This window comes from Centroberyx gerrardi, chromosome 3, assembly GCF_048128805.1.
Source record: "Centroberyx gerrardi isolate f3 chromosome 3, fCenGer3.hap1.cur.20231027, whole genome shotgun sequence".
NCBI lineage: Eukaryota > Metazoa > Chordata > Actinopteri > Beryciformes > Berycidae > Centroberyx > Centroberyx gerrardi.
The window spans coordinates 7,818,460-7,846,234 of NC_135999.1; the positions used below are offsets into that span (position 1 = coordinate 7,818,460).

At 43.9% G+C, this 27,775-nt stretch overlaps 1 protein-coding gene across 7 annotated transcripts; it reads left to right on the top strand.

Annotated features, from left to right (window-relative positions):
- Positions 1-263: 263 nt before the first annotated feature.
- kdm4c (lysine (K)-specific demethylase 4C) lies at positions 264-26,651 on the top strand. Of its 7 annotated transcripts, none has more exons than XM_071901780.2 (22): positions 264-381; positions 2,524-2,690; positions 3,301-3,476; positions 4,259-4,373; positions 4,703-4,896; positions 7,347-7,396; positions 7,957-8,060; positions 8,307-8,444; positions 8,584-8,777; positions 9,601-9,869; positions 10,135-12,218; positions 12,334-12,445; positions 13,607-13,788; positions 14,047-14,296; positions 16,463-16,539; positions 17,193-17,248; positions 17,464-17,575; positions 21,968-22,162; positions 22,756-22,926; positions 24,019-24,138; positions 25,115-25,207; positions 25,442-26,651. In XM_071901780.2, exons 2-22 carry the CDS (start codon positions 2,547-2,549, stop codon positions 25,607-25,609), a joined length of 5,004 nt encoding a protein of 1,667 aa, XP_071757881.2. In that variant the 5' UTR covers positions 264-381; positions 2,524-2,546; the 3' UTR covers positions 25,610-26,651. The 7 variants fall into 7 exon arrangements, with proteins under 7 accessions (XP_071757881.2, XP_071757884.2, XP_071757883.2 ...); XM_071901783.2 differs by having other exon boundaries at positions 25,115-25,192; XM_071901782.2 differs by having other exon boundaries at positions 17,467-17,575.
- Positions 26,652-27,775: the final 1,124 nt, after the last annotated feature.

Below are 27,775 nucleotides of genomic sequence, written 5' to 3' on the forward strand. Positions count from 1 at the left end.
CTTCTATAAATCAATATGCATGGCGCTTTGAGCAACAAATGTGACTTATTTTCTCATACACACATAACCCAAGATTTTATTGTACATCTCTTCAGATGCAGGTGCACGGACTTTCTGTGAAGCAGACTGGCCGCGTTCCAATTCGTCTACTCGTCAGCCGATTTGCAGATCTCACCGTGCAGAGATAAGTCTATCGCACCGCAGCCAGCCGGTCGTATAAGCTATTTGGACGGTGACGTAAACTGGCTGGTCTACATGCGATCTGGAACGCGGCCGTTTTCAAGGCACAAACCAGCAGCAGCAGAGCAGCTGTCATGTGAAACAGCTGGACGAACAAGGAAAGGGATAAACAACAATACGACTCCGTCTTTCTAAACCAAGGTAAAATACAAAACATTTGGTCGGGGACGGCGTGTGCTATACCGCTGATGATTGCGCATGGTATTTCGTGTCAAGTTAATTGGAGGGGTGTAATTTACGTGACTCCTTTGCTTTAACTGTGTTGAATTAGCCTAGCTATCAACAGCTAGCGTTGCCAGCCAGACAAGTTGGCACGCGCTTATGCCATGGGGCACCTCGCTCTGTATGCCTTGTCATTGTTCATCGATCTGTTGCTAAACTTGCATGGTCCTGACAAATACTCTATGCATTATATACATATATTCAGATTAAATCATCTGTATACCACACAAAGCCACATAGCAAGCTAGCTACGGGCCTAGCATTTGCAGCCACCTTGCAAGGGACATTTAAACCCCACTCACTCTCGTGCATTGAGAAGTTAGCTAATGTGGTAGCTAAACTAGCTCGCCTACTTATGTTTTCCCTTTCCTAGCTGTTATCACCAACTCCTATCAAGTCAACTCCTATCAAGTTACTTGAACTTAATGAGTACCCTAGCTGATTAGTCTACTAAGTTAGCTAGCCAGCTGAGCTAGCTAACTGTGCTATTTGTTCAGCCATTACTTGGCATCACAACAAAACGTAGGCTAGCTGGCTAGTTAGCTGGCTAGGCAGACAACAAAGATCAGCCGAGCTATAGACGCTTTCCTTATGCAATATTAAACCGAGGTTATAATTCAGTCTTGAATCAATAGACCTTGATTGTCCTTGGTTTTAACAAGTTTGTTTTGATGATTAATAGGCCTAATAAGCCAAAGTAGGTTTATTAATGCTTTTTACATTATTGTTTTAATAATATGTTGACAAAGAGTAAGGTTGTATACTACAATATTTTCGAAACATATTCGTTATTTTTTTTGTACTTGTTTTATCCTGTTATGGCCTGTTACATAATCGGATCGCACGCCATTATAATGTAGTGTATGTTGAAGCATCACTGTGAGGAAATACAAGGTTGAAAATCAAATAAACTCCAGCCGGGGCAATGCGATCCTTTGTCTCAATGCAAAGTAAATTCGGAGTTGGGAGTGGGATGGGACCGGGGACAAAAATCTGAGAGGTTGTCAGCATCAACAAGGATCAATGGATCAACTCGACATTTAATGCATCTTTACCTCCATCTAGTGGTGAACCTGTCACCGACACAGCAAACCGGCCGCTTCACAGCTCGTGATCTCTAGTTCTGCACACATGTAATTACATCTAGTGCAGACTTCATGGTCAAAAGAAGATTGCTACTGAGATATTACGCAAAAAAAATAAAAAAATAAATGAAATGCTGCCACTATAGAAGTGAGTATAGAATTGTAACAGCACAATTCACCAAGTAATAATCAATACATCCATTTTATGAAGTGCAAACAATTGTGCAAAGTGTAATAGCTGATCACAATAGTTATGAATAGTTTTGTATGCATGAGTTGTGCTTAAGTCTGAAATTGGTACAGCCTAATTTTAGTCATCTGTTTTATTTATTTATTTATTTATTACTTTATTTATTTATTTATTTATTTATTTTTATTAATTCAGCCACAAATACAAACCACTCAACAACCAAGAATAACTTGAATACAAAAATCAACAGAAACAATAACGATATACAAAAATTAATAAAACAATGAGAGAAGATCAAAACAAAACACACAGAATTATTTAAAGGATGTTTGAATAGTACAAGAAAATACAGTTAATATTAATACTGTAGCCTACATGAATTCATTACCAACATACATGAAAGAACAGCAAAAAACATAATCATTATTCAACAAATGGAGATGATTTCATCTGCAAAAACTACAGTTAGGAGAACTAAAGTCTATGTTCTGTGAACTTGCCAGCTTTCCGAAATTTTCCAATTTTAACGGTGTTCCTGTGTCTTATAAATCTTACTTGTAGTGTATCCTTCTACAGTGAAGTGGTATTTCAGAAATAACTTGACTAATATTTAAAGATTCTGCACACTAAAATAAAGTTTCCCCTAACAAAGTAATCAAATGAATTATTCATTTTTTCCTTTCCCCAGTTTCTCTTATTAGAGTTAGAAAGTCAACTTTAAAACACAAATTGATGCTGGAACACATTTTTTATCTATTCGTCTGTTGGTTCTTGTTGCATCCGCAGGCTTTATCTGGTGAGGCGGCAGGATGGCGGGAGCAGAGGTGTACGCCCCTGCAAACCCCACCTGCAAGATCATGACCTTCAGGCCCACCATGGAGGAGTTCAAGGACTTCAACCAGTACCTGGTTTACATGGAGTCTCAGGGTGCACACCGCGCAGGCCTGGCCAAGGTAGGCACTGGTGTATGTGTGTATTTGCACAGTGTCTATATGTGTTGGTGTGTGTGTTTCTTTAACAGTTTTTGTATGTGTGAACATTAACATCACTCCAATGCGGCATGCTACAGTAAGTCCTGTCATGTTGTTTCTAAAGCCTTACTAAGGCTTTAGAAACAATGTAAAATGTGATTTTTACGGTATCTGGTATTGCCATCAAGTAGTGAACAAACAATAACTGATACTTGTGAGAATACTGACCAGCCTTTCCCTGTATGTACAGTCTGTAAATACATCATTATAACACAGTGGAGGAAAACTGTCCCTAACTACACAACCATGGGTAAATTATTTATAGATGTGAACCGCTGCGCTGTCTACTTGCTATTGAAGTGGGTAGCATGGAGCAAACGGTTAATGAGCCATCTCTTGAAACTTTCTTCCAAAGAGATACTTAATATTGTTTACCATCTAATGTAGTCACTCAGGACTTGAAATTGCACGATAGGAGGCCTGTTTCTGCAGTTCTTTGACAAAAAGAAAAATAACTATCGCTGTGTTATTTTCAGCCACAATCTCATCTCTTTATCCTTTTAACCTCTCTATTCCTCTGTCTGTCCCCCAGGTGATTCCTCCTAAGGGCTGGAAGCCTCGTCGTACCTATGACGACATCGATGACCTGATGATCCACGCTCCCATCCAGCAGATGGTGGCTGGCCAATCAGGGCTCTTCACTCAATACAACATCCAGAAGAAGCCCCTTAGTGTGCAGGAGTTCAGGCGACTAGCCAACAGTGACAAGTCAGTGTCATGGGGGACTTGTTTGATTGTTTTGAGTGTTTGATTGATTGATTTTTACGGAGGGAAACGTTTCACACAATACACCCAAGGGTTAAAGATGGTGCTGCCAGGAAAGTAACTTTTGTCTACTGGGTACAGTGACTGGTAGATTACAGAATTCACTCTCTAACTCCACTATTTTATCAACATAATAAAAGATGGTTTGTTACCTGGCAATGTGGCTGATAGAGTAGACATATTACCAACTGCATCAATATACGAGTATCTGGCAGGTGGCCGGTGTTAATTTACTACCCTGGATGCTGTTTGTTTCCAACACAGCCCACAAAATGAAAGTAAAGAGGAGAAAACATTGCATCATATGTAGGAAGTTGCACAGTGGGCATTGCAGGCATTATGACCTTGGCTGCTGTCCTGAACAAAAAAAAAAATCTATACCTCCATGAATATATATTGTGTTTTACTGCTAAGCTTAAATATAAAAGGAAAGCAGGGCGTGGGGGAGAGGCGAGGAAATGAAAAGCGGATAATGCTGGTGTTAATTTGTATATTTCCATAGCTAGGATTTTAGACAAGTTCATAATCCCACATGTGATTGAACTTTGAGTTGGATGAGTGGTTTCTAAAAGTGCAAGGGGGATATTTGCTCGGGGTTTAAAATGTAGCTGAAATATATTGTCCGCTGAGAAGGTTCTCATCACGCAGGATTACAGACGCCCATTTCACAGTAACCAGTTGTTTATGGTCTTTAAAATGCTAAGTCATCTCTGTCTCCTCCACAGCTACTGTACACCTCGCTACCTGAACTATGAAGATCTTGAGAGGAAATACTGGAAGAACCTCACTTTTGTCTCGCCCATATATGGAGCCGATGTCAGCGGGAGCCTCTATGATGAGGTGGATGGCTTTTCTCCCTCTTTGTTTCTTTCTCTCTGTTTTATTTCCCCGCTTTCCATGCATTATTTATTCTTTCACTTTTCGTGTCTTCCAGTCTCATTGTGTTCAATCCTTCTAGTTAAGCGTTCACTAATTTCTCTAGCTAGTCCTCATCTCCTCTCATCCACATTTCTGTTCTACTTCCAGCTGTCCCTGTCCTTGGGAGAGGGTCTTGAATGAATCTTGAACATGTAAATTCTGTCTTAGGTTGTGTTTTTGCATTTAAAATAAAAGCCTAGAGGTATCTAACCAGTGTTACTCATCTCTAATCACTGTCTCTAATCTCCTAGGATGTAGAGGAGTGGAACATCGGCCACCTGAACTCCATCTTGGATGTTATCGAGGAGGACTGTGGCGTGTCCATCCAGGGCGTCAACACGCCCTACCTGTACTTTGGCATGTGGAAAACGTCTTTCTCTTGGCACACTGAGGACATGGACCTGTACAGCATCAACTACCTGCACTTTGGGGAGCCCAAGTCCTGGTTAGTGCGGGACAGGGGTTTAGGTACATGCCCAGGCTATATACCATGAGGGTCAACACCATATCTGTACTTTGGTGTGTGGAAGACACCTCTCCTTTCTCACTGAAGACATGAAATTACTATGGGACCCAGGCTTATAAAGCATGTCAGTGCTCTTGTCAAGACTGTGACTTATTTGGGGTCAAAGTTAAATAAATAATCTTCAAGGCTGAGTTAGGGAGGGAGGTAGAGGGCATGTTCAGGAGGTAGAGGGGAGAGTATACACTTAAGTATAGAAAATATTAGGACCACTTTCCTAATATTGAGATGTCCCTCCTTTGCACAATCCATATCTCATTTGCCTCAAGGCTGGAAAATCCATCTTTACCCGTCTCCTCCGTCTACATCTCCCCTTCATGATCTAAGTGGATTTAAAAGGTGAAATTTGTAAGAGCTCGCAGCTTTCACCTTGATTTACCTGGCCATTCTGTTAAATAAAAAGTGCAGATGGTCCCAATGTTTTGTGCCCACTGTGTATGTTTGCCCACTGAGGAGGTGGCCATCTGCAGTAACTGCCAGGATTTTGAAGAGGCCAAGCAGTGATGAGAGTAGGACAGGTGCCACATATACAGCAGTAGAGCCTACGTTGCATGCCAGGGAGTAGGTGTGGAGATATATTTTTCTCAGAGGGTGTAATTATATGGTTTGGTTTTCTTGGGAGCAGTCATCATCAATATTTATGCACTGGAGTGAGGCACCAGGATATAGACAAAATATAATATTTTGACATATGTTGTTGTTGTTGTATGACTTGCAATATAACTTTTAAAAGTCTAGTGTCAGGTTTTAAGTCTACATTACCTTTTGTTGGTTTGAAACACTGGAAGTAGCTCAACATCGTTAGAATATGTGCTGTTCAACTTCCTATGAATGACAAATCACATAATAATATACATTGTTTCTGGCCTGGAGCGAGGCATGTCTGCCTTCTCATTCTCACCCTTTACTCACTGACTGTGTGGATCATGAGATTGACATTAAAAATTGTCCATATTGCAGCCTTGGAGGTATAGATATTACATTATTTCATATTACAATGCTATCTTGTCTGAATTTCTGTAGACAAGAGTATAGAATAATGCACTCAAGTCAGTCATAGAATGTAAATTGCATCGGTCTAATTGGTAGTTGTTAAAACGACTGCATTCTTTAAGGGAAGAGAAGCTGGGTGTAAGGAGGCGCAGGGGGAAGTGACAGAGGGGAAGAAGAGGTAAAGAACGAAGGTAGATCAAAATGGAGTTTGCTTTTTATTCCTTTGTCAGGCTGGCTTGCTCCATTTCTCTCTCCCTCTCTTGCCCTGGAGGGAGTTGTGCTCATTAGAGCAGTGAGCCCTGCAACCCCACAGGGATCAGTGTCACAGCCAGACAGTGACACACATACACACACGCACACACGCAGCGCTGCCTAGTATCCCAAGTATCCACACACGCATACCCTTATCATCTAGCACACACACACACACTCTTTCATCCCGCTGCTATTTTGACATCTCGTCCCTGGAGGGGAGCAGCTTAAAGATGCACCTCTCTCACCTCTCCTCAATCGCCCCCACCCTCTCTCCCCCCATGTCATCTCTACCTGAGGTTGCTTCCCCCTCTTGCCCCTGTCTCTCACAGCTCTGTTAAGCTGACAGGTGATATGATGATAGAAATGCCACAGACCTGAGGGCGGATGGTGCGAGTCAAATGGAATGCCTAGTCAAACCTTGGGGGAATTCTGTCAAGCTCTCTGGGTTTCTTGCCGGGAACTTTGGGAATAGTTAAAATTCAGAATCCGTCAGCAGTGTGGCACAGGAAGATGCAGAATAAGGTCAAAATGAGATTCAACTGAATTCCTCTTTCTACAGCAGCAATCAGTGATGGTTATTTTTTCTCTGTCGGAGACAGAACTAGGCCCCCATGTTTTGAAGTGTCACATTCTTAGTGACTACATACATTAGTCTAAACTATGGCCAGCGTTTGTTTTGAAGAGCTCATCTACCCCCTTAATAGGAAGTAGATTATGTGAAGCTCTCTACGATTAATATGAACATTTAATATGAATGTGTTTGTGTGATTAAGGATAATTTCCTTTCAGCATATTGTAATGATTATGCATTTACTCACAGTACAATGCTGGAAAAGGTTGACCAGCTTTCTCCCAAGTACCAGTTATTCATTTATCCACCACTTGATGGCAGTCTTGAAATTGTAAAGGTTCTCTCTGAAAGCTTGGTAAAATCCCTACCTCACTACTCACAAGGCGTTTGTCTCCAGGTATAATACAGTGTAGGTGTAATAAATAGCATGTGTTCAGAAATTCACACACACACACTCACACACACACACACACACACACACACACACACACACACACACACACACACACACACAATCTGACTGCCCCCTATCTCTCTCTCTTGTCTCCAACAGGTATGCCATCCCCCCTGAGCATGGGAAGAGGCTGGAGCGTCTGGCTACAGGTAAGGGAATATTTTACACTACCAGCTATTGTGAAATATTGTGTGAGACAATTAAATAATCTAAAACGTCCTATGATGGCAGCATATAGAAGCAGTTCTGCTTTAAACCGCACAGAAAGGTAACACAGAAATGCAAAAGCACTATAAAAGTGCCAAAGAGTTTGGTGCCTGATTGTTACAGATGGCTCTCCAGTTAGCTAAACTGGAATGCTGACTAAGTAATTTGGAGTTGGTAACAAACCTTGAAGCAGCATGATGGAGTGAAGGTGGGATTCTTGGGTATTCATACACCAAATATTACCAGAGTTCTTCAAAGTTAAAAATGTTGCTGCCACTTGATGTTTGCTTGTAGTGAAAAACAGGCTTTGTTTCTGAAGTAAAATCCCAACTCACTCAGCTTTTTGGTAAGTTTTTTTTTCTTTAATCTGGCTCAGTGTCTCTGTTAATGATGTGTGTGTGTGTGTGTGTGTGTGTGTGTGTGTGTGTGTGTGTGTGTGTGTGTGTGTGTGTGTGTGTGTGTGTGTGTGTGTGTGTGTGTGTGTGTGTGTGTGTGTTGTCAGGATTCTTTCCCAATAGCTTCAAGGGATGTGAGGCTTTTCTTCGTCACAAGATGACTCTAATCTCCCCTTCCATACTGAAGAAGTATGGCATTCCCTTTGATAAGGTAGGCACTCAGCCTCTTTGAAAAGTTACTCCCAGTCGCCTCTCTGCCAGTCATACTCCCTTTATTTACAAACTTTCTAAAGCAGCCCCCCCCTGATTGTGGAATTATGGAGTGGCATTGTGTTTTTTTTACCGCATCTCTCACAATAAAGAAGCATTTTCCCTGGTTTGAAGACCAAAGTGATATTTGAGGTTTTTTTCAATCTCTTCTTATAAACCCATCTCCCCCCCCCCCCTGTATTGTCAGATTACTCAGGAAGCTGGAGAGTTCATGATCACCTTCCCTTATGGCTACCATGCTGGCTTCAATCATGGCTTCAACTGTGCTGAGTCCACCAACTTTGCCAGTGTGCGTTGGATAGACTATGGCAAGGTGGCCACGCAGGTAACCAGACAAAACGGAATTGATCTTTACTTCAACCTCAAACCTAAGTTTAGGAGTGAACACAGCCTTAGATGTGTGCCACTCTGTGTTTTGGTAAAGCAGAGATAATGTTTTCCTCTCTCCCCTCTCCCTCCTATAGTGCACATGCAGTAAAGACATGGTAAAGATCTCCATGGAACCCTTCGTGAAGCGTTTTCAGCCTGACCGCTATGCTACCTGGATGCTGGGCAAAGACTCGGCAGCCCTTGACCACACGCTCGCCACTCCCGGTTCGACACCTGAGCTGCAGAGCTGGCTGCAGAGGCGCCGCAAGACCAAACCTGCCAATAAAGGGTACTGGATTCATATCCTTGTTGTATTCACACAATGTTTGCTATGCTACACTGTTTATTTAGACAATAGGTCAACTGCAACTAATACTGCTGGTGGCGGTTTAACTTGGTTTAGGAGTGTTCCTAATAGTATGTTAAGATTATAATACAGTTAACGCACATGCATGATAATTAAAAGCTTGGGTGAGTTTCTTGCCAGCTTTGTCCTTTATAGCCGTTGTTGCTCCTTGGAAACGCTGCCTTGAGGCCATAGTGGCCACCACACTTTTCACACTTTTCCACTGTTTTCATGTTGATGTCACCACCTGTTCCTGCAGACATTAACATTAAAAATATCAAAAAATACAGTTGCATAGTTTGTCACTACACAGTGATAGAGCCGTAGCCAACTGTGGCATAAAGCAGCACACTGCCGCCTGCTAGACCCTATGCAAATAATTTGCAAGCTATATTTATAGTCCATACATTGATCATTGATTCCAGCCCCCTTCAATGTCAATACAATTAGGAAAATGTGTATCAGGCCATTTTATTTAGAGAAAAATAATATTTTCTACATTAAATGTGGGGATGCATCAGATTGTGATGGTCTGCGTTTTGCAGTTAATAACATCAAAAGAAGGCCTTGGTGCCCATGCTGGGGCCCTGGTGCATTGGCTAGCAACCTACTGTACAGTATGTGGCCTGAAAAATTTGGCAATTGCAAAAGCCAAATGGCCTTGTGTCCAAAGTCACTAAATTCCAGGCTTGCCTAAACCGCTTTTCAGTGTTAATCGGCGTTTGAGTTGGAATCCTCTTTGATCTCTCTCCCTCCTTACTTCCAGTAGCACCCACTCCCGTATGCGCTCCAAGCGTCTCAGAACCACAGAGGAGCCTGTTGCCCTGGAAAGCAGCTCAGTCCTGGGCAGCAGCAAGAGGAAAGGCCTGGCTGGTCCGCTCGGGCCCAAGGTGCGACGGTCTGGAGGAGAGACAACCTGCCGGACGGAGGAGGAGGAGGAGGAGGAAGAGGAGGAGGAAGGGAAGGAGAGGGAGCAGGAAGAAAGGCAAGCTGAGTCAAAGCACAACCAGAATCAGAACTCACTCCAGCTCTCTGGTAAGAGACTAACTGATGGCGCCAGCAGGTATTGTTTGAGACTGGGGCTGTTATCTGCTTGGATTTGAAGTGTGTGCAAGTGGGCCTGTGAGTGTGTATGCATGCCTACATGAGGGAGTTTCTGTTTGAGTCTGAGCTAGTGTGTCTATGTCTATTTTCCTCTCTCTCAACTGATATCTAAATAAATCAGAAAAAATATGCATATATACTCCTTATGTACTTGATGGTAGATTACACATTTTACCCATCCCTGTGTCCTCAACAGGTCCATGCAGACAGATGTGCGTGGTCAAGGTAAACCGTGTAGAGAGTGACTGTTTGGGCTTTTCTAATATGGAGACATCCCAAAACTCTCACTCCAACTCCTCTCCCTTCCCTGCTTCACCAGTTAACAAAGCTCCAGTGACGGAGACACTCACTCATATTGACCCTCAACACCTCTCGGGGTCAGGGGTCAAGGGAGTGACTGCTGAAGGATTCCAACATAGGCCCGAGGCTACCCAGACGCATGGTGGATTTGAAGAGTCGAGGCCTTACTCTCCTGAACCGCAACACCTCTCAACCTCTCAGGACCGTTCTATAGGGATCACACCTCTGGAGGCCAACAAAATGGGCTCATCTTCCCCCACAACAGGCAGTTCTGTTGAGGCTGAGGTGGGCTCGTGTCCTCCTGACTCTGAAGCTCAGACAGTCAGTTCTTCATGTAGAGAAGAGGCTTTAAGCACTGACAGGAAAATGGACACGGGTACTGAGAATTACACTAACAACACTGCTCAAGCGGAGAAAATGGACTCAACTGAACATATCAATCAACACTCCACCACAGAAGCACTTTATGATCTCAACACTGAGCCAGTAGAGGGGGGTAGTTACACATCTTGTAGCTCTCTCTCCCCGTCAGGACAGCAGTGTAGGCTAGAAAACAGCAGCACTGAGGAAAACCTGATCCCTCCTCTGTTACAGAGGAATGGAGTGGATATGCCGCTCCTCACCCCTGAGCAGGCAGGAGATAAGGTTGGAATCTGTCCCTTGCCACCTGTCTTGACCCAGGAGATGCCGTCACTCACCCTCGCTGATGACGGGCTAACTGAGGTCCCGCCATCCAGATCACACACTCACCAGGTGGCACCCGTGCTTCAGCGGGAGACACAGACTGGCTCTCCGTCCTCACAAGGAGCCAAACAGGAGGAGACAGAAACTGACTCAGTGATGTCAACAGAAACTGTAAAACATGCCAACAACTGGCATTCGGATTCCTCTCAATATGACCATGAAGGGGCAGGGGTATCTGATTTAGAAGCTAACACAGCCAATTTAACTAACAACGCTATGCACAAAATGGCTTCTGATGGTCTCCATGAAACACAAACAATGCCAGAAATTGCTGTAGGAGAGGATCATACAAAGTCGGAACGTCTTACCCCTACACAGAGCGATGCTGCAGCTAGCCAGCTAATTCACAACGCTGCACTTCAACCAGAGCAGCGGCCCAACCTAGCAGAGTTAGCAACTAAGGAAAAATCTAAGGACCCGACTCAAAGAGACACTGCATTCACCCTCAGCAGTGTGGGCTCCCTTTTGACTGGCACCTCAAGCCACAATCCCCCCGCCCCTTCCCTTCCGTTATGCACTCAAAACAACAGTCACTCAGCACTACAACTCCACCAAATGGATGAGTCTCATCTTCACCACAATACATACTCCCCCTCCCATTGTAATTCCCAGAGCCCCTACATGGAGCCCAAACCCTTTTCTAGCAGCATCTGGAAAAACCTCAATTCCCAGAGTCCTGCGGTACTCATCCAGAGTCTCCACCCCGACCTCCCTTCTGACTTCACCCATGACCCCCTCCCTTACACAATGTGGACTGAACCGCAGTGCAAAGAGGTCACGGACCTGGACGACCCAGAACAAGACCTCCGTGAGTCAGAGAACCAGGAAGAGGAGGGTGGGCCTCTCACCTGGGCCCAGCTGGAGCCCACCTCACTAGTGTCAGCTGGTGCCGTGGAGCCACTGGGGCTCTGCGGAGACTACGAGCTCCACAGAGAGGAAGCGGACGGGGTTGAAGCCCTCGCGCTGTGCCGGGAGCTGGGGAGGGAGAGGGAGGCAGAGGGGAGTCTAGACCCAGAGGCTCCCGGCTCTCCTTTGGGCATGGGAGGAGGAGAACAGGAGGGGGTGTCTGACATGGAAGAAGGGGGGTCGGAAGAGGAAGAGGAGGAGCAGCAGAGTAGCGCCAGGGGGGAGAGCAGTAGTGAGTCATCGGACGAGGAGGAAGAGGAAGAGGAGGAAAATGATACAAGTGACTACGAGTGTGGTGAATCAGGGCTGGAACCTGGGGAGGTTTGTGCCGTGAGTATTCCTTCACACACAGTCTCACTCTGTCAGTCTTTTGCTCGCACTCGCACACAAATACAGACACAGTCTATGCGCGCTAATGCCCTCTAATGATGCCTCTTCATGCCAGTACCCAGCGCTGTCAGTGAAGAGGACCAGTAAGAGCTGGCGTCACCCACTGAGGAAACCTACTGCCAGGGCCGTGCCCACTGCTGTCAAACAACAGGCTGCCAGTGATGATGGTGAGCGCATTCAAACACACACATGCACACACACAGAGACACACACATGCAATGAAAAGGTATTGCCAAGCTTTAGCCTTCAAAGACAACACACACGCATAGATACTGTTAGCCTAGAGGCATGCACATTTCAATAAAAACCCATAGATATTTCCCATTGTGGTTGGCAGTGAGTAGTGGGTGGCACCAGGCCAGAAACCATGATCCTCTGACTTCTGTTGGCTTTGTGTGAGTCACAATAAACTTTTTGAGCAGGTTTTAGTCCAAAATGCAATTTCCACCATTTCAAAAAAATGTGACACCTACTTACAAATAAGGTTGCTGGCAGGAAAGTAAACCTCATAAGGAATATAATTTATGCTAATTGCTATCTTTAAAACTGTTAATTGCAAAATTTGAAATATTGAGTAATGTCAGGTAACATTTGTGTTACCCGAAAAAATGTATAATATAACCATTGAACCATTCAACTCTGCTGTCCCCTCTTCCCCTCTAAATTTTTCACATTTTATTTCCCCCCTAAATGATTCTTCTGACGTCAATGCACTCATAAACATACCAAATAGATTTAACTCTCAGGTCTACCACAGCGAAATGAGCGAGTGATAGATCTTTTATCTGTTTTCATGGTTTCATGGTGTCTCAATTAACAACTACTAATGCACATACACACACAGTCACACTCATCATCTCCTTGGCTGTGGCGAGGGATGAATTATTCAGCAGCCATTTTAGTTGTTTATTCCTGAGTAAGAAATGACCATGGAATGACCATTCATGGCTGCAAGAAGCCCATTTTATGATGATGAGAGCCCTTAATCATTTGGGGCAATTTTGTAAACAGACAGGCCGCTATTCATTCAAAATGGTGTTTTTTCAACTCACTGGAGAAATTGTCACCACATTGGATGGATTAAATCTGATTTAGCAGCAAGTCTATTAACACTGCTGAAGTGAATACTGAGAATGATGCACGCTGTGCTCTTGATATTCAGGTCACACGTTTGCCTCAGATTCAGAATAGGCTTAATTAACAAACAACCAGACCGGAGGTTTGCTTTTGGTACAGCATGGATCGCCATCTGCGTCATAGCAAAAGAGGCACTAGTGGAATACAAAAGTGTTTGCAAGGTTTTAAGACTTTATTCCCTCTTTACTTAGAGCCCCCTGAGGCAAGCCTGGCGGAGGAGGAGGAGCAGGAAGTGGAGGCATGGGCTAAGCCCCTCCTCTTCCTGTGGCAGAGCAGGAAGGGCTACTTCACAGCAGAGAGGGAGTACAATGCCAACGCAGCCACCATGCAGCCGTACTGTGCTGTCTGCACGCTCTTCATGCCCTACTATCAGGTAGAGGGGACTCACACATATATGGCTTACAGTTCCATGAATGCATACAAGCATGTGTCACTTTGCAAGCAAAAAATGACACAGACAGACTATCTCATACATATACACACACACACAAACACACCTTTAAAATATGGCCATATCTCTCAGCCACATAGCTGAAGATGGAGGCACCAATTATCTGACTGACCGACTATCAAAGACTCTTTGCCACTCCTAAGAAGAACAAAAAAAAGCCACATTTTTTTTCTCCCACAGACTGAAGACAAAGCAGAGGACAGTAAACCCATCCCAGCTAAGCCCCCCGCCCCGTCCCGAGCCCCCTCTCCTCCGGAGGGCCCCACGCGGCCCAGTGGAGGTCTGAGGAGGACCAAGCCGCTGGTCCCAGAGATCTGCTTCTCCTTCCGGGAGCAGAACTGCCCCCCTACTCCCACCAACCCTCTGCTGCAGGACGATGGCACCTCCCCTCTGCTCTGCTGCCAGGGCTGCTGCCTCCAAGTCCACGCAAGTATGTACCCACATGGGAAGCGTTGGTGTGTATGTGTGTGTATGTGTACAGGGGTGGGGGGTGGGGTGGGGCAAGTGTGTGTCCACCTCTATAACCTCTAACCTTTTATAGTTCTTTTCAAGCAACCTGTTTCTGTAGTTGTGGTGCAATGCCTTCCACTTACTCTGACAATACTGCCCACCTACCACGCCAAGCCACATTGTTTGTTTCTACATTTTGCGCTCGTCTCTCTGATGTCACTGCAAAAAGTTCAGTGGGTTTAAGTCCTGCCTCGCTCCCCTTTAATTTTCCACCTCCCCTTCTCTGTTTCCCTTTCTCCCCTCCTCTTTGTGGTTTGGAGTATTTTATTTCCCTCGTCAGCTGAATGAGGGTGAATCCTCTGTCTTCACCACACATACTTCCTGTCCAACAGCCCCAAGCCAATGCCACAAGCCCTCACACACACTCTTAAAACCCTGGAGCCTTTCAGTTCCACTAGACACACACACATACACAAACACACACACAAATGCACAGCACATTTTCTCAATCCCTCTCTCACACACTTTAACAACCCTAGATCTCTTCCCCAACCCACACACGTTTTGCCAATATCTTAAGTCCTCACTCCACTCAGTCTTCTACAGGCGAGCGCAAACACACACACACACACTCAAACACACACACACACACACACACACACACACACACACTATACTTTCAAAGTCCTTCAATCCTCAATCTTACACACTGTCCCAAGTCCACAGCTTTTAACAGACCTTGTTTCTCCCTCAGTCATCCCCAGCTCCACAGCTCTTCATATGCATTCTTTGCCGATGTTTGTTTCAATCCCTCACACTTTCTCGCCACCAGTTTTGTTCTCACCTCATGTTTTATTTGTATGAGGCCTAGGGTTATGCGTGTATGCGTGCTTCACTATTGTATATGTGAAATGCATTCTCTTGCATGTGTGTGTGTGTGTGGGAGGGTGTAGGAGATGAAGTGTATATCAACTGACACTGATGTAAAAGCCACAAGTTTGGTTTTGAGACCCGGCGATAAATACGGGCTGATGTTGCTTTCCCCTCTGTACCGTTATTTGAACTCGGGGAAAGGAAAGAGAGGTGAGCTTGGGTTTTTTTTGTTTGGTTTGGTGATGGATTGTGGGAAAGGAGAAAAGACACACACACACTTAAAGTGTTTGTTACAAAGAGAAATTCACCCAGCTTATGTGTCTAAAGCCTCCAGCCCGTGGATTCTAACTAGCTGCCAACTCTGAAAAGAATCACATTTGTCTTCCTTTTGAATTCCAATTGTTTTTCTCTTAGAGGCCACCAGCACTTCCTTCTATAAAACGTTTGTGTTATTCTTCCCCACCAAGGACACAGACCAAAACTAAACCAAACAACAACAGTTAAACAAAGCCGCTGTTGTTTTTCAAGCCGGTGTAATGTTTTTTTGGGCTGTCTGTCAGCCATGTCGTCGGAGTTACAAAGGTTCTTGCTGCGTTTGTGTCTGAGACTAAAGCATGATGTCACGCCAATGCAAGCCTGGCATGGCTGTGGCTAGCCAGTCACACAAAGCACTCTGTTAATACATGGACGCACACATGTACACACACACACACACAAACAAATACACTAATAGACTTATAAACAAACACACTCAGACGTACCTCAGCTCTTAACGTCTCCATTTCTTGCCTAACCACACCTAACATTTCCTTAAACAATTACACGTACACACACACACACATACACACCACAGAGATCTCCATTTCCACATAGTCTGCAACATTGCACTGCTCTGCATGGCACAAACCCACCTTTCTGTCAAACAACCCGTGGAAAGGACAATGGAGATGTGGAAGATGTGGTTGCGTGTTTACGTGTGTGTGTCTGTGTTTGTGCACTTTTCTTGTCTTTTTAAATCTGTTCTCTCTAATCGAAGATAGAATCAAGACTGCTGTTTTCTGTGAATGGTTCATTGATACTGTGCCAACCGTTAGATCAATATCAGACAAGTTTGGATTTCACTAATTTATTTCTCTCCCTTTTCATTCTAACCTAGTGAGTGAATCTATGAGCGGTCACTGAGTCTGTGAGATTCCTTGCCGAGCGGAGATTTAAATGTTTCCATAGATTTATATCTTTGCCCTTAATTTCCATCAATTCCTCCCTCCTTTAGGTTGCTATGGTGTTGCTGCAGATGATGTCAGTGAGCAGTGGTCTTGTGATCGTTGTATGGAAGGAAGCTTCACAGCGGTAAGTCGACCAATCAGTCCCTTGTATGGTGTCACTTGACCTTTAAGTTTGTTAGCCATATGTTATCTTAGCAAGCATAGGCTAGAAAGATGGCTGAATATGATTTATGCCGCAGACAGAAATACCTTGTTTATGTTAAAACACACTTTCTCTTCCACTACATCCAACCCACCCAAAGAAAAGTTGTTAATGGTGCTATGTGTAGCATCTTTAAACATTAATATTATTGTCAAATTAATTGTGATACCTTGGTATAATTATCATAACCAATGAGACCATTGTCGAGACGATTGGTAGCCTCTATCTCATGCCAGCGGTACTGTGTGTTGGACATGTTGGAAGTGATTTGATCTGAAACTTGATGATTTGAAACTTTAGCTCAGTTTGCACTGGAAGAACAAGTGACCCTCTAAGCAATCTGCCTTTGTACTGTAAAACAATCCTGCAGATTTCCCACGAAATCCAGCCTGGGGGCACGCAATGTAAAATGCAATGTAGAGGACAGTAGAGGCTGCCAATCTACTCGGCAAATTATACTTCTGTCTCAAAATTCATACGGTAATGATATATTGATGTTGCTATGTGTAGCACCTTTCAGAGGATATTGTTGAATGGATGGAAGGTCTGATTTTCTCTCTGCCTCTCTTTCTCAGGAATGCTGTCTGTGTAACCTCAGAGGCGGGGCTCTGAAGAAAACCACAGATGACAAGTAAGATGCTTTTGTTCTCTGATTAACTGTTCATATTCATTTGTGATCTCTTAAGCATGTAAGAATTAATAGTCTTTGTGTCTTCAAATCATGTTTATGTATTAATCGGGGGGTGTGTGTGTGTGTGTGTGTGTGTGTGTGTGTGTGTGTGTGTGTGTGTGTGTGTGTGTGTGTGTGTGTGTGTGTGTGTGTGTGTGTGTGTGTGTGTGTGTAAGTAGGTGGGCCCACGTGATGTGCGCAGTAGCTCTGCCGGAGGCGAGGTTCAGCGATGAAGCCAAGAGGAGTCCCATTGACACCAGTAGGATCCCCATGCAGCGATACAAACTGGTGAGGACTCTCTCTCACACACACACACACACACACACACATGCAGTGCTGGAATTCCCCAGGTCCTTGAGGACTGGCTCAGTCTAATTAATGAAGTGTTCACAGTTCTAATTAACAATGTGAGACGAACATGCCCGCAATCAAAGCTAGATAATTAACCACTGGTGGGTGGGAGTCGGGGTTTGTGCGAGTGGGGCTGTCTGCGTGCCGGTGTTTGTGTATGTGTGTGTATGTGTGTTTGTCCGACTGCCTTTGTGTATGTGCATGCCTTTATGCATTTTGTGTGTGTGTGTGTTTGCTTAATGAGATAGCCGGAGTGTGTCTCAGCAGACCTGACACATTGCCACTATAGTTAGCTCTCTGCTGCAGGCGCCATGATAGCTCAGCAGAAACCAAAGAGGCAGAGAGAGGTGCATCTTAGCTCCGGACGGATAGCAGAGATAGAACACTGCCCATTTGTATCGAGATTACATTTTTCTTTCAGTGATAAGTATTTAAGTGTCAGGTTTTTATGATCATGACATGGGATGGGGCTCTTAGAAAGAAATAAAATCACCCTAAAATAGGATTCACATCACTGTTATCCCTATGATCTGTGGACAGTTTCATCTTGAACTGTGATTATGTGCATACATCCTCCAAAGCTAGGAATAAAAGAGTCCTTTGACGGCATGAAGAGCGCATTCCTATATTTGCTGTATGTTACTGTCAAGCTAGTGTAGGTGCAGAGAGGCTTCCTCTTTATAACCCCAGTGACATACCTGCTCTCTCCCACCCCCCTTTTCTCTAACAGCCGAGCTAGGTTCCTACATGGTTGCTCACCCTTATATAGTTCAAGCTTCAATAACATCCTGTGTATTGGAAAATGCGTGTCAAATCTTTCGAGCTGCTTCACCGATACTGCATGGGACACTAACTTTGTGGACACAATGACAGTACCCACAGGGAATTTGCAGGGATATGGTTCATATCTGCTCACACCACATTGAAATAAAGCTCATTTGGATAAACCACAAAGTCAGTTTCCATTTCCATGGGCCAAAACCTGAACAGAATGAAAATTGTAGTCCATACTGAAAAGGCAGGGTGCATGTTCAGTTTTTTAAAAAGGGTTTGACATTACCCTGATGTTGGCCTAGTGCCAAAATGTCCATCTCTTTATGGTCTACATTTTTTTTTTTTAAGGAATATACATCCGGCCTATAGCTGTGGAATATGCTATTCAGTCTGTTGCAACGCCATTTTTTTTCTTATGCTGTGACACTGCAGATTAAAGACAGTCCTCTGGACTCTAGCTCTTATTATTAGCTAAGTCTATGAAACTGAAACTTTGAAAATCTCACACAAGTCCATCTTTATATACAATTGAGTTTTAAATCTACTGAGGAACTCTGGAAGATGTATCTGACTTTTCAGGGAAATCCATTTACCAGCACTACATGACTAGTAAATGTATGTATATCATTTCTGCTGCCAATGTCTCACTAATTCTAATACTGACACAGGTACTTTTTTTAATAGACCAGTGCTTTAGTTCATGATGAATTGAATTACCTCTGTGAGTTCTATGTTAAGGTAAAATCTGAAATGCATCACAGCATGTTTGACTAAATACTGCAGGCACAAGCAGAAGGCCCCGTCACACGTAGCTGCAAAGAAGTTATAATTTCCACTCCCACCAACTATTGCAGACTTCGTGGGATTCATGAGTGACATTGAAACATGGCATATATTTTATATTGATTGTTGGTTAAATAGAGGGAGATTGCGACCGAGACTGTGGGTGGCAATGGTACACCTTTCTCTTTCTGTCTTTTGTCCACTCCTTCATCTGTTTGTTCATTCAGTGAGCCACGTGTTTTGATGTTCGCACTGGACCCATTGCCCCTGCAGCAGCCCAGAACATTCATAATTTACTATCACACATAGACACACACACACACACACACACACACACACACACACACACATACACATACACATTCATAATTTACTGTGGGAATGTTCTTAACGCATGGCTCAACACAGGCACCCAAATACACCCCAGAGATGGCACAGGCATGATGAAAGTGGGTTAGACACACACACACATTGAAACATAAAGCTACATTAACATATTCACACTTCAGTATATTCTCAAACTCTTGTACAAATTCTTGTTTTTCACCAACAAATGCGCATAAACACTCATATACATGCGCTCAAACATAGATGCTCACACACACACACGTACATGCACACACACACAGTGTAAGTTGCATGCCAGTCAGAATCTTGTCATCCTGGCCTGAATAGGTGGACCAGACAGTCAGGCCAGTTCATCAGTGTACCGCTGTCCATAATGGAGGAGGTATGGGAGAGGGCTTTATGAAATGTAGGCCAAGTTAGTCACCAGGAGAAAGTGGGAGACAGAGAGTGAAAAGCCACTCGCTTCAGAAATTGAGGAGGCACAGAGCAATGGATGGTTCATTAATAGAAAGAAAGGGCGAACGTTGGAGATTATTTATCAGCCATGCTAACTGAAACATTCATTCACTCCATCAGCGTTCACGTTGCCTTTTCGGGCTGCCTTGCAGGAAGAAAAGAGGACTTTTCTGCGAGTCTTTCAGTACGCAGCGCCTCCTGATCCTCATCTGATATCTGAATTAAACAGGCTAAGCTGATAAATGTGAAGGCGAAGCCAAACCTGCTGTGGAGGTTAAATTTAATTAATGCTGTCTGGGTTAACTAATTAGATCAGCCATTGATTGTTCAAAGAAAGGCACAAAGGCTATTTATTTGAGCGGCTTAGCTGACAAGGACATAGACTTGTAAAAAAATGTTGTATTTACACAGCCTTACCATCTTTACCACATATTAAACACTGTACTATTCTGCCTTGGGCTATGATGAGCACTTGCTATTATATATATACTTGGGAATTAGAAGCTTTTAAGGCCCTTTTAATATTCTAGTGTTTCTATACACTCACAGATGCTTTATATACACATCATGTACTTACCTGGCTATGATATGACAAGTGTTATGACAGCTCACATTTCATCAGGCCTTTTTATAGGCTGGAATTCATATTTACAAACCAGCTAATTCCCACTTGAGCCCTCTTACTGCTGAGGCTCATTCTCCCGGGAGTTTCTCTACATATAGGCCTATTATCTGTCACCATGTATGGATACATTAAAGTGGATTCCCTGGAATTACATTAATGAATAAATTAACTTAAAAGAGATGCGAAACGGCAGTGGGAGAGAGAATGGGGAAGTGAAGTGAGAGAGAGAGAGAGAGAGAGAGTGGAGTAGATGGGTGTTTTATTAGGGGGAGAGTGAGGGAAATGGAGTGCGATGGGAGGGATGTGAAAGGGGAGAAAGAGCAATAGGGAAGAGAGTAGGGTTATAATGGGGGGATGTCGTCATTTTTTCCCCTTAGTGGGAGAGCGGAGGATTTGTGGGAGGAGAGGAGGAGGAGGAGAGGGGAGATGCCACAGCGGAGGAAATGGACTTGATGGGCTGTTTGGTGCAGAAAACCAAGGGGTAGGCTCAGAAATGCAGGCGCGAGTGTGTTTATGCATGTGTGTGCTTGGCAGTGTTTGTGTGTCGGATGTGTATGTGTGTTACACCCACCCCTATGTGCAGTTGTCTACCACTCGGTGACCCCAAGAAGGGGAAAAAAAACACCACAACATAGACATTGCAGTGCTGGTTTGTTGCGGAAACCTCAAATGATGTCATCTGATTGGGTCGTATTTTTATTTGAGGGTTCCCTTGTATTGTAGCGGTGAAATAACATGTTCCTGTTGACTGTTAAAGCTGGGCTCTCTCTTTCTCTCTTTCTCTCTTTCCCTCTCTTTCTCTCTCTCTCCCTCTCTTTCTCTCTCTCCCTCTCCCTCTCCCTCTCTCTCCCTTGCCCTCTCATTTCACTCTCCGGTTTCCACACTTTGTTTACACCACTGTATCCAATAACAGCGAGTTGAACAGATTTCACAGATATGACTGTTTGGAGCACATAATGTTTTTAAACGATGTATGAGGTTCATGGCACAACCGAACGATGACTCACTTTCTGGTCTTTTGTCGTTAATTGCTGGTGTTTTTCTTGAGCTCATATTCACAAAGTCTGCGCACAGTGACTCATAGTTTACCCCCATTCCAAAGGCTGTGTATTGAATAAAGTCAAGTTTCCTTCACAACAATAAAGACACTCTGCGACCAGTAAGAATAATAATGATAATATAGTATGCAGTGGAGAGTGACAGCAAAGATGGGAGGGAAGGCAGATGTGACAAAAGATCCCGTGTTCACTTTGTTCACTGACACTCTGATCTCGGTGAATGCAAGCCTTCGTCGGTCAGTGTTTTGGTTCTGACTGTTTCCTCTGGTCTGCATGTGTTTACAGAAGTGCATCTATTGTCGTAAGCGCTGTGCGGGGAAGCGGCAGGCGGGCGCTTGTATCCAGTGCTCGTGCGGCCGCTGTCCCACCTCCTTTCACGTCACCTGTGCCCACGCTGCTGGGGTAACCATGGAGCCTGATGATTGGCCGTATGTCGTGTCAATCACCTGCCACAGACACCAATCACGGAGCTCCTCAGCTGTAAGTCATAGGACGGGTGTTTCATACGGCCGTTATGAACCGAGTTGTGCTTAGCAGGAATGGACATGGATATGTGTTGGCATTTTAGCAAACTTTCATGTCATTTGTACTTGTAAATGATTGATTAGGATAATTGTTCTTATTGTAGTTGTGTTAATCTTATATAGTAGACGGTGGAGTAGAAGTGGACAGATGAATATTGGTCACATGCATAAAAATAAAGGTGAATACACTGAACAGTAAAGTAAATGGTGCAGCCGTGACTTGTGTGTGTATGCAGGACTTCTTTATCTCTTGGATGATTTGAGCTTGGTGTCATGAAATATATTGATTATGTCTTCCATTTTCATATGATAGATAAGATATAATGTATGCAAATGTATTAGCTCATTGTTCTTCTTCTGTGGACTGCTGGAAAAAGCTGAAATATCTCTTTCAAGGAATATTTCTTGCATTTAAGAACGTCATTTTTGGGTTATTCATAGCCTTAAAATGCAAATTAGAGTGGCCGTCACATACTGCGATGCTATACTGTATTGTCACCCGCCCCTCGCATACAGTCTAAGCTCTGCCCTGCGCTCTGTGTGTACCAGAAACAGCGGGCGTGCCAGGCGTCCATCGCACTGGGCCAGACGGTGATCTCCAAACACAAGAACCTGCGCTACTACAGCTCCAAGGTCACCCAGATCACCTCCCAGACCTTCTACGAGGTCATGTTTGACGACGGCTCCTTCTCCAATGACACCTACCCCGAGGATATAGTGGTGAGGATCTGTTTAATTAGACACACACGCAGGTCGCCTCCCAATTCTACGAGGTCATATCGGATGTTAAAGCCCTCTCAGATGGAGGAAGCTTCCATTCAAATGAAAATAGAATTATCAGAAAACTGCAGAGCTTTCTAAAATGTGTTTTCTAAAGAGTTTTCTAAAAGGTGATCGGGGCTACAGCGTTCGTCATGGTAGCTGGGAATAATCACTGACATGACCGTTGTTGATGGGTTGAAATTCATGGATTTGCTCAAGTGATTATCATGATCACCAGACCTCCCCCAGTGAGGCTAACACCGTTTTAAGAGAAGTAGTGGTGACAAACGTAACCGCACACTTGTTTGTGTTACTGTACTAGTGAGGACATTCCATCGATTTGCACGCAATCCTTTACCCCTAACCCTAACCTCAGCCCTGACCACTAAATGTCTGCCTCCAGGCTCATGTTGCTGTACTTCCAAGTCTCGTAAGCGCTTTGACCAATGGGAGTCTGGGGCACGATGCTTTCAAAAAGCCCGCTAGAATGGAGCGCCTTAGAAAGACTGCTAGCTTGTGGATTGGTCGGTCTCACAGCCTCATCATACAATCTGTGACCAATCTTTAAGATGTGAAGAATTCGCTTACTTTGTCTGTCTTAAGTTTGCCAATCTGAAAACAATTGCTTATGCATTCATCTGAAAATACAACACACTAGTCTTGTAATACAATGCATCACATGACAAGCAAGGTGTTTAAAGTGGTGGTGAATCTGAAACGTTTGGAGCAGAAGCGCCCTGTTTCCCACTGTATCCAGAGTTTGTTTTTCAGCTCAATCAAGTCTCCAGCTCTTTTTCGTGGGTAAGCCTGTCAAACCTCCCCACTGTTTTTGCAACGGTGGGAGAAAAGGGCTGAGCCTCGTCTAACCATAGCATTAACTTGATTCCAACACTAACCCCAAACCTAAAACGACTCCTTTTCGACATGAAGGCAGGCAAAGTGTTGGAAGTCTTTCCTCATTTTTCTATCTCTGTGAGGACATTTTGACACACACACACACACACACACTGATGCATACAAAGACCAAACGTTATTTTCCTGCATTTGCAGAGCAGAGACTGTGTGAACTTGGGTCCACCTGAAGTCGGGGAGGCTGTTCAAGTGAAGTGGCCTGATGGGCTGTTCTACGGCGCCAAATACCTGGGGTCCAACGTCTCCTATATGTACCAGGTACACACACACACACACATACTGTACACACATAAATGCATGACAGACAATACACTTGTGTGTCTTTGTTTGTAGAGAGAAAGTTGCAAGCCTAGCCTCTTGTCAAAGAGAGATACAGCAATAAACTTGTTCAACTCCCTCAACTTCAGAGTCATCGTGACTCTGTTGACGTTATCAGGTTCTCCAGGTCTATGTATAGAGAGAGGCGGAGCGAGAGAAAGAGAGAGAACACTTGAGAAGGAGCTTGAAGGAGGTGCTGAGGCAATGGCGAGAAAAAGGAGAGGAGTGGAGATGAGGTGGAGGATGATGGGGGGATGAAAAGATGGATAGATGGGGGGGCAAAAGCTGTTCAGATACGCGGAGCGGAAGCAGATGGGCAGAGGAGAGAAAAGAGGGATGGAGAGAGCGAGATAGAGCGAAAAATGGGGGATGAGGAGGAGGTGACAATCTGCATTATTCAAACTCACTGAAATATTCACTAAGCCAAGAGTCAGGCTGCTTCCACTTAAAGCTTTATTTAGTTGAGCGGGGCGTCAACCATTAGTTATGCACAAATGCATCTGTGACGCACAGACTCAGGCTTAAGATGGGTCAGATTTTAGAAATGGGCTGGACTCGGCAGAACGGGAACTTTCCATTGTCAAGGTGGGCTTAGGTATGAAATGGGTCAGACTGTGTTTTATAAAGTTGAGGTGATTAAAAAATGCATTTCACGAGCAGATTGCATTCATATTTCAGAGCAGAGGTGACCTGAAAATGACTTTTTTAACCAATCAGATTGCAGTCAGGACAATCTGTTTATGATGTTTAAAAAGAATCTTCCATCTTTCGTCACGTGGACTTGAAAAATGTTGATGTCCCGAGATAGACAATTAAATTTTCAGCACAACCTGGGATGAGGATAGGCAAAAAAAAAACATCAGCCAATGCATTCAAACAAGGTAGATGACTGTTGAATGTGTTTGCGTTCTCTCAGGTGGAGTTTGAGGACGGGTCTCAGGTGCTGGCCAAGAGGGAAGACGTCTACACTTTGGATGAAGACCTGCCGAAAAAGGTGAAGGGTAGACTTGTAAGTATTAGACTCTATGGACAACTCGAAGTGATGATACAGGCTAAAATGTAAACTTTGAAAGTTTGATATGCAGATCAGTGTTATGGCTTCTTATTGGCATTTGAATAGAAGTTGTCCCTTGATTTTTTTTTTACTCTCTGCCCACCTGGAACATCACTCATTTTTCTTCCTTCTCTTTTTATTTTCCCCCGCTGTGTTCTCCCATTTCTCTCTCTCTCTCTCTCTCTGCAGTCCACGGCCTCCAGCATGCGTTTCCAGGACGCTTTCTTTACCACGCAGGGTGAGAGGAAGAGGCAGAGAACGCCCAATTCACGGTTCCAAAAAGACTATGTTGCCCTGCCAGGCCTCCGTACAGCCGCCAAAAGCACATGTGAGCCGCGCAGCCCCAAAGGGAAATGAAGCGATGGAGAAGGATCAATGACAAATGAATGCACTGAATTGACTGCGGATGTAAAGGAGAGGTTGTTTGTGTATGCGCATGTGAGTGTGTGAGTGTGTGAATGCTGGTGCGTGAGCTTATTGGATCTAGTTCCATCTTAACAAACATTGCCCACACAATTTCCTTGTGAATAGATTAGAGGAAAGACTTGAGAACCTCAAGGGAATGGGTGCTTTGGGTGAGATGGATGTTAACTTAATGTGTGCTTGTACAGTATGTCAGTGAGTTGGTGGGTGGGGCGACGGGCTAGAGGAGAGTTTCGATTGGACTGACCATCTACAGAATGGCTTAACGGAGCGCGTCGTGGCCCCCGGTTGCCTAGTGCTTTCACATCTGTCAGGGAATTTAAAAAAAGAAACACAACTTATATTTGTCACATCACCCTTTTTTGAAATAAACAACAAATACTTTTTCCTTTGTAAATGACAAATTCAAAAGTTTGAGATTTTTCTAAATAGCTGATCTACAGTAGCTTTTTGGGGGTGGGGCGGGTCTGTTATTCCCAGTTTTCATTTTGAATATTTATGCACTTTGCTTGTAGTATTTTCATCACGTCCTACTGTTTTCTCCCCGCATGTTAAACATTGTCTCCTCCTGCTTCTGCTGTGGGCCACGTCCCAATACGCTACTGTGGCTTCCTCTCTCCGCGTCCTTTTCTTGTTCGTCCACGCTGATCAAAAGAGGTTGAATGTATAATTTGACATTCACGTGGCATAAATTATTGTATAATCAAGACTATTTTTTATTTGATTGATCGCACCACCTGTTATTCCCTTTCCATGATAAGGAGATAAGAAAAGGAAGCCCGGATAGGAAGCCACGCTAGACTGTAGTGTTGGATTCTGTGCCCTATTAACATGTGAAATTGAGATGCTACTGTCATTCTGTGTTGAATGAAACACACTGTTGAAATTATTTAAGTTAATATTTGTATTTATTTTTGGCTTGCTATAGATAAAGTATTGCTAACTGCTGTAAGGAAAACAAAATAAAAAAAATCCATATTTGCTTTTTTATTGAATTGTGTCAGTTGTTATTTATGAATTCAAGTAAAGTTTCCATTTCCAGGTGGCATGATTCTTTGTGAATCTTTTTCAGGGAATGAAGTAGAAAGATGGCTTATGAAATGGTGTACAGTGTTTTAAACCATGAGCCATGATGTTTGCGTCATAGAAATGTGACCCTGAAAACTAATAGGCTAATACCACTATTTGACTGGTACTTTTATTAAAAACATACAAATTCCTGTAATGTAGTGAAAGAAATATCTTGGAAAAGTGATCTCCATCATTTGTGAACATTGAAGTCGCTATTGAAAGTGGGAGCCAAACAGTTGAGCTTGCTTCCTGCCTGTTCAGAAGCAGGGCGCTGTGCCATGCTGCGTTACCATAAAGGACATGAAAGGACGGATGGTTGCCAACGCCAGTGAAGCTTTCCTGACGACAGTGAGTGTGACTGCAACACACCTACAGCTAGAGGTTTACATCTGGCTGTGCACAAATGCTGCATTATTCTCTTAGATACAATTGTCAGCATTGTGTTTCATAACTACATTCTTCACATTACGTTCTCTTTTATCTAAGGTACATTTTTCTTTTAGATAGTGGGTAATATTGCTTGAAGAGGACAAATGATTAAATAGATTGCTGGAAGAAATAACATAAAGAGTAGAGGGTTGAGGAATGTATTTGTTACATCTTCGTCGAGCCGCTAAGTAAAAACACTTAACAGTTTCAAGGTTAGTGAACATTCGATTTAATGCGCTAAATGGGAACCTGAGCTGTGTGACCGGCCCTCGCAGGTGAGAGGCTGTTTCATGCTGAGGGAGACCGAGCGGGGCCGGTTCCCAGCAGACCCTCAGCTCTGTTCTTCAAGCAGATCTGAGCGGCCCGGTGGAAAACAGCAGGAAGCGGAGTTCTGGAAAACACATCTGAGATCCAGGAGGCAGCTAAAGTGGCCGTGGCCAGGCTTCAAAACAGCTTTGTACTCCCGTGGAAACTCCACTTGCAGCACGCTCCAAAAGGCTTTTTGCTGATATTGAGGCCAAAGCAAGTAGACAGTCATTCCTTGATGAAGATGCCAAAAAGAAAAACTCTGGAGAGCTTCAGCTCCAGGGTGAAGCGGAT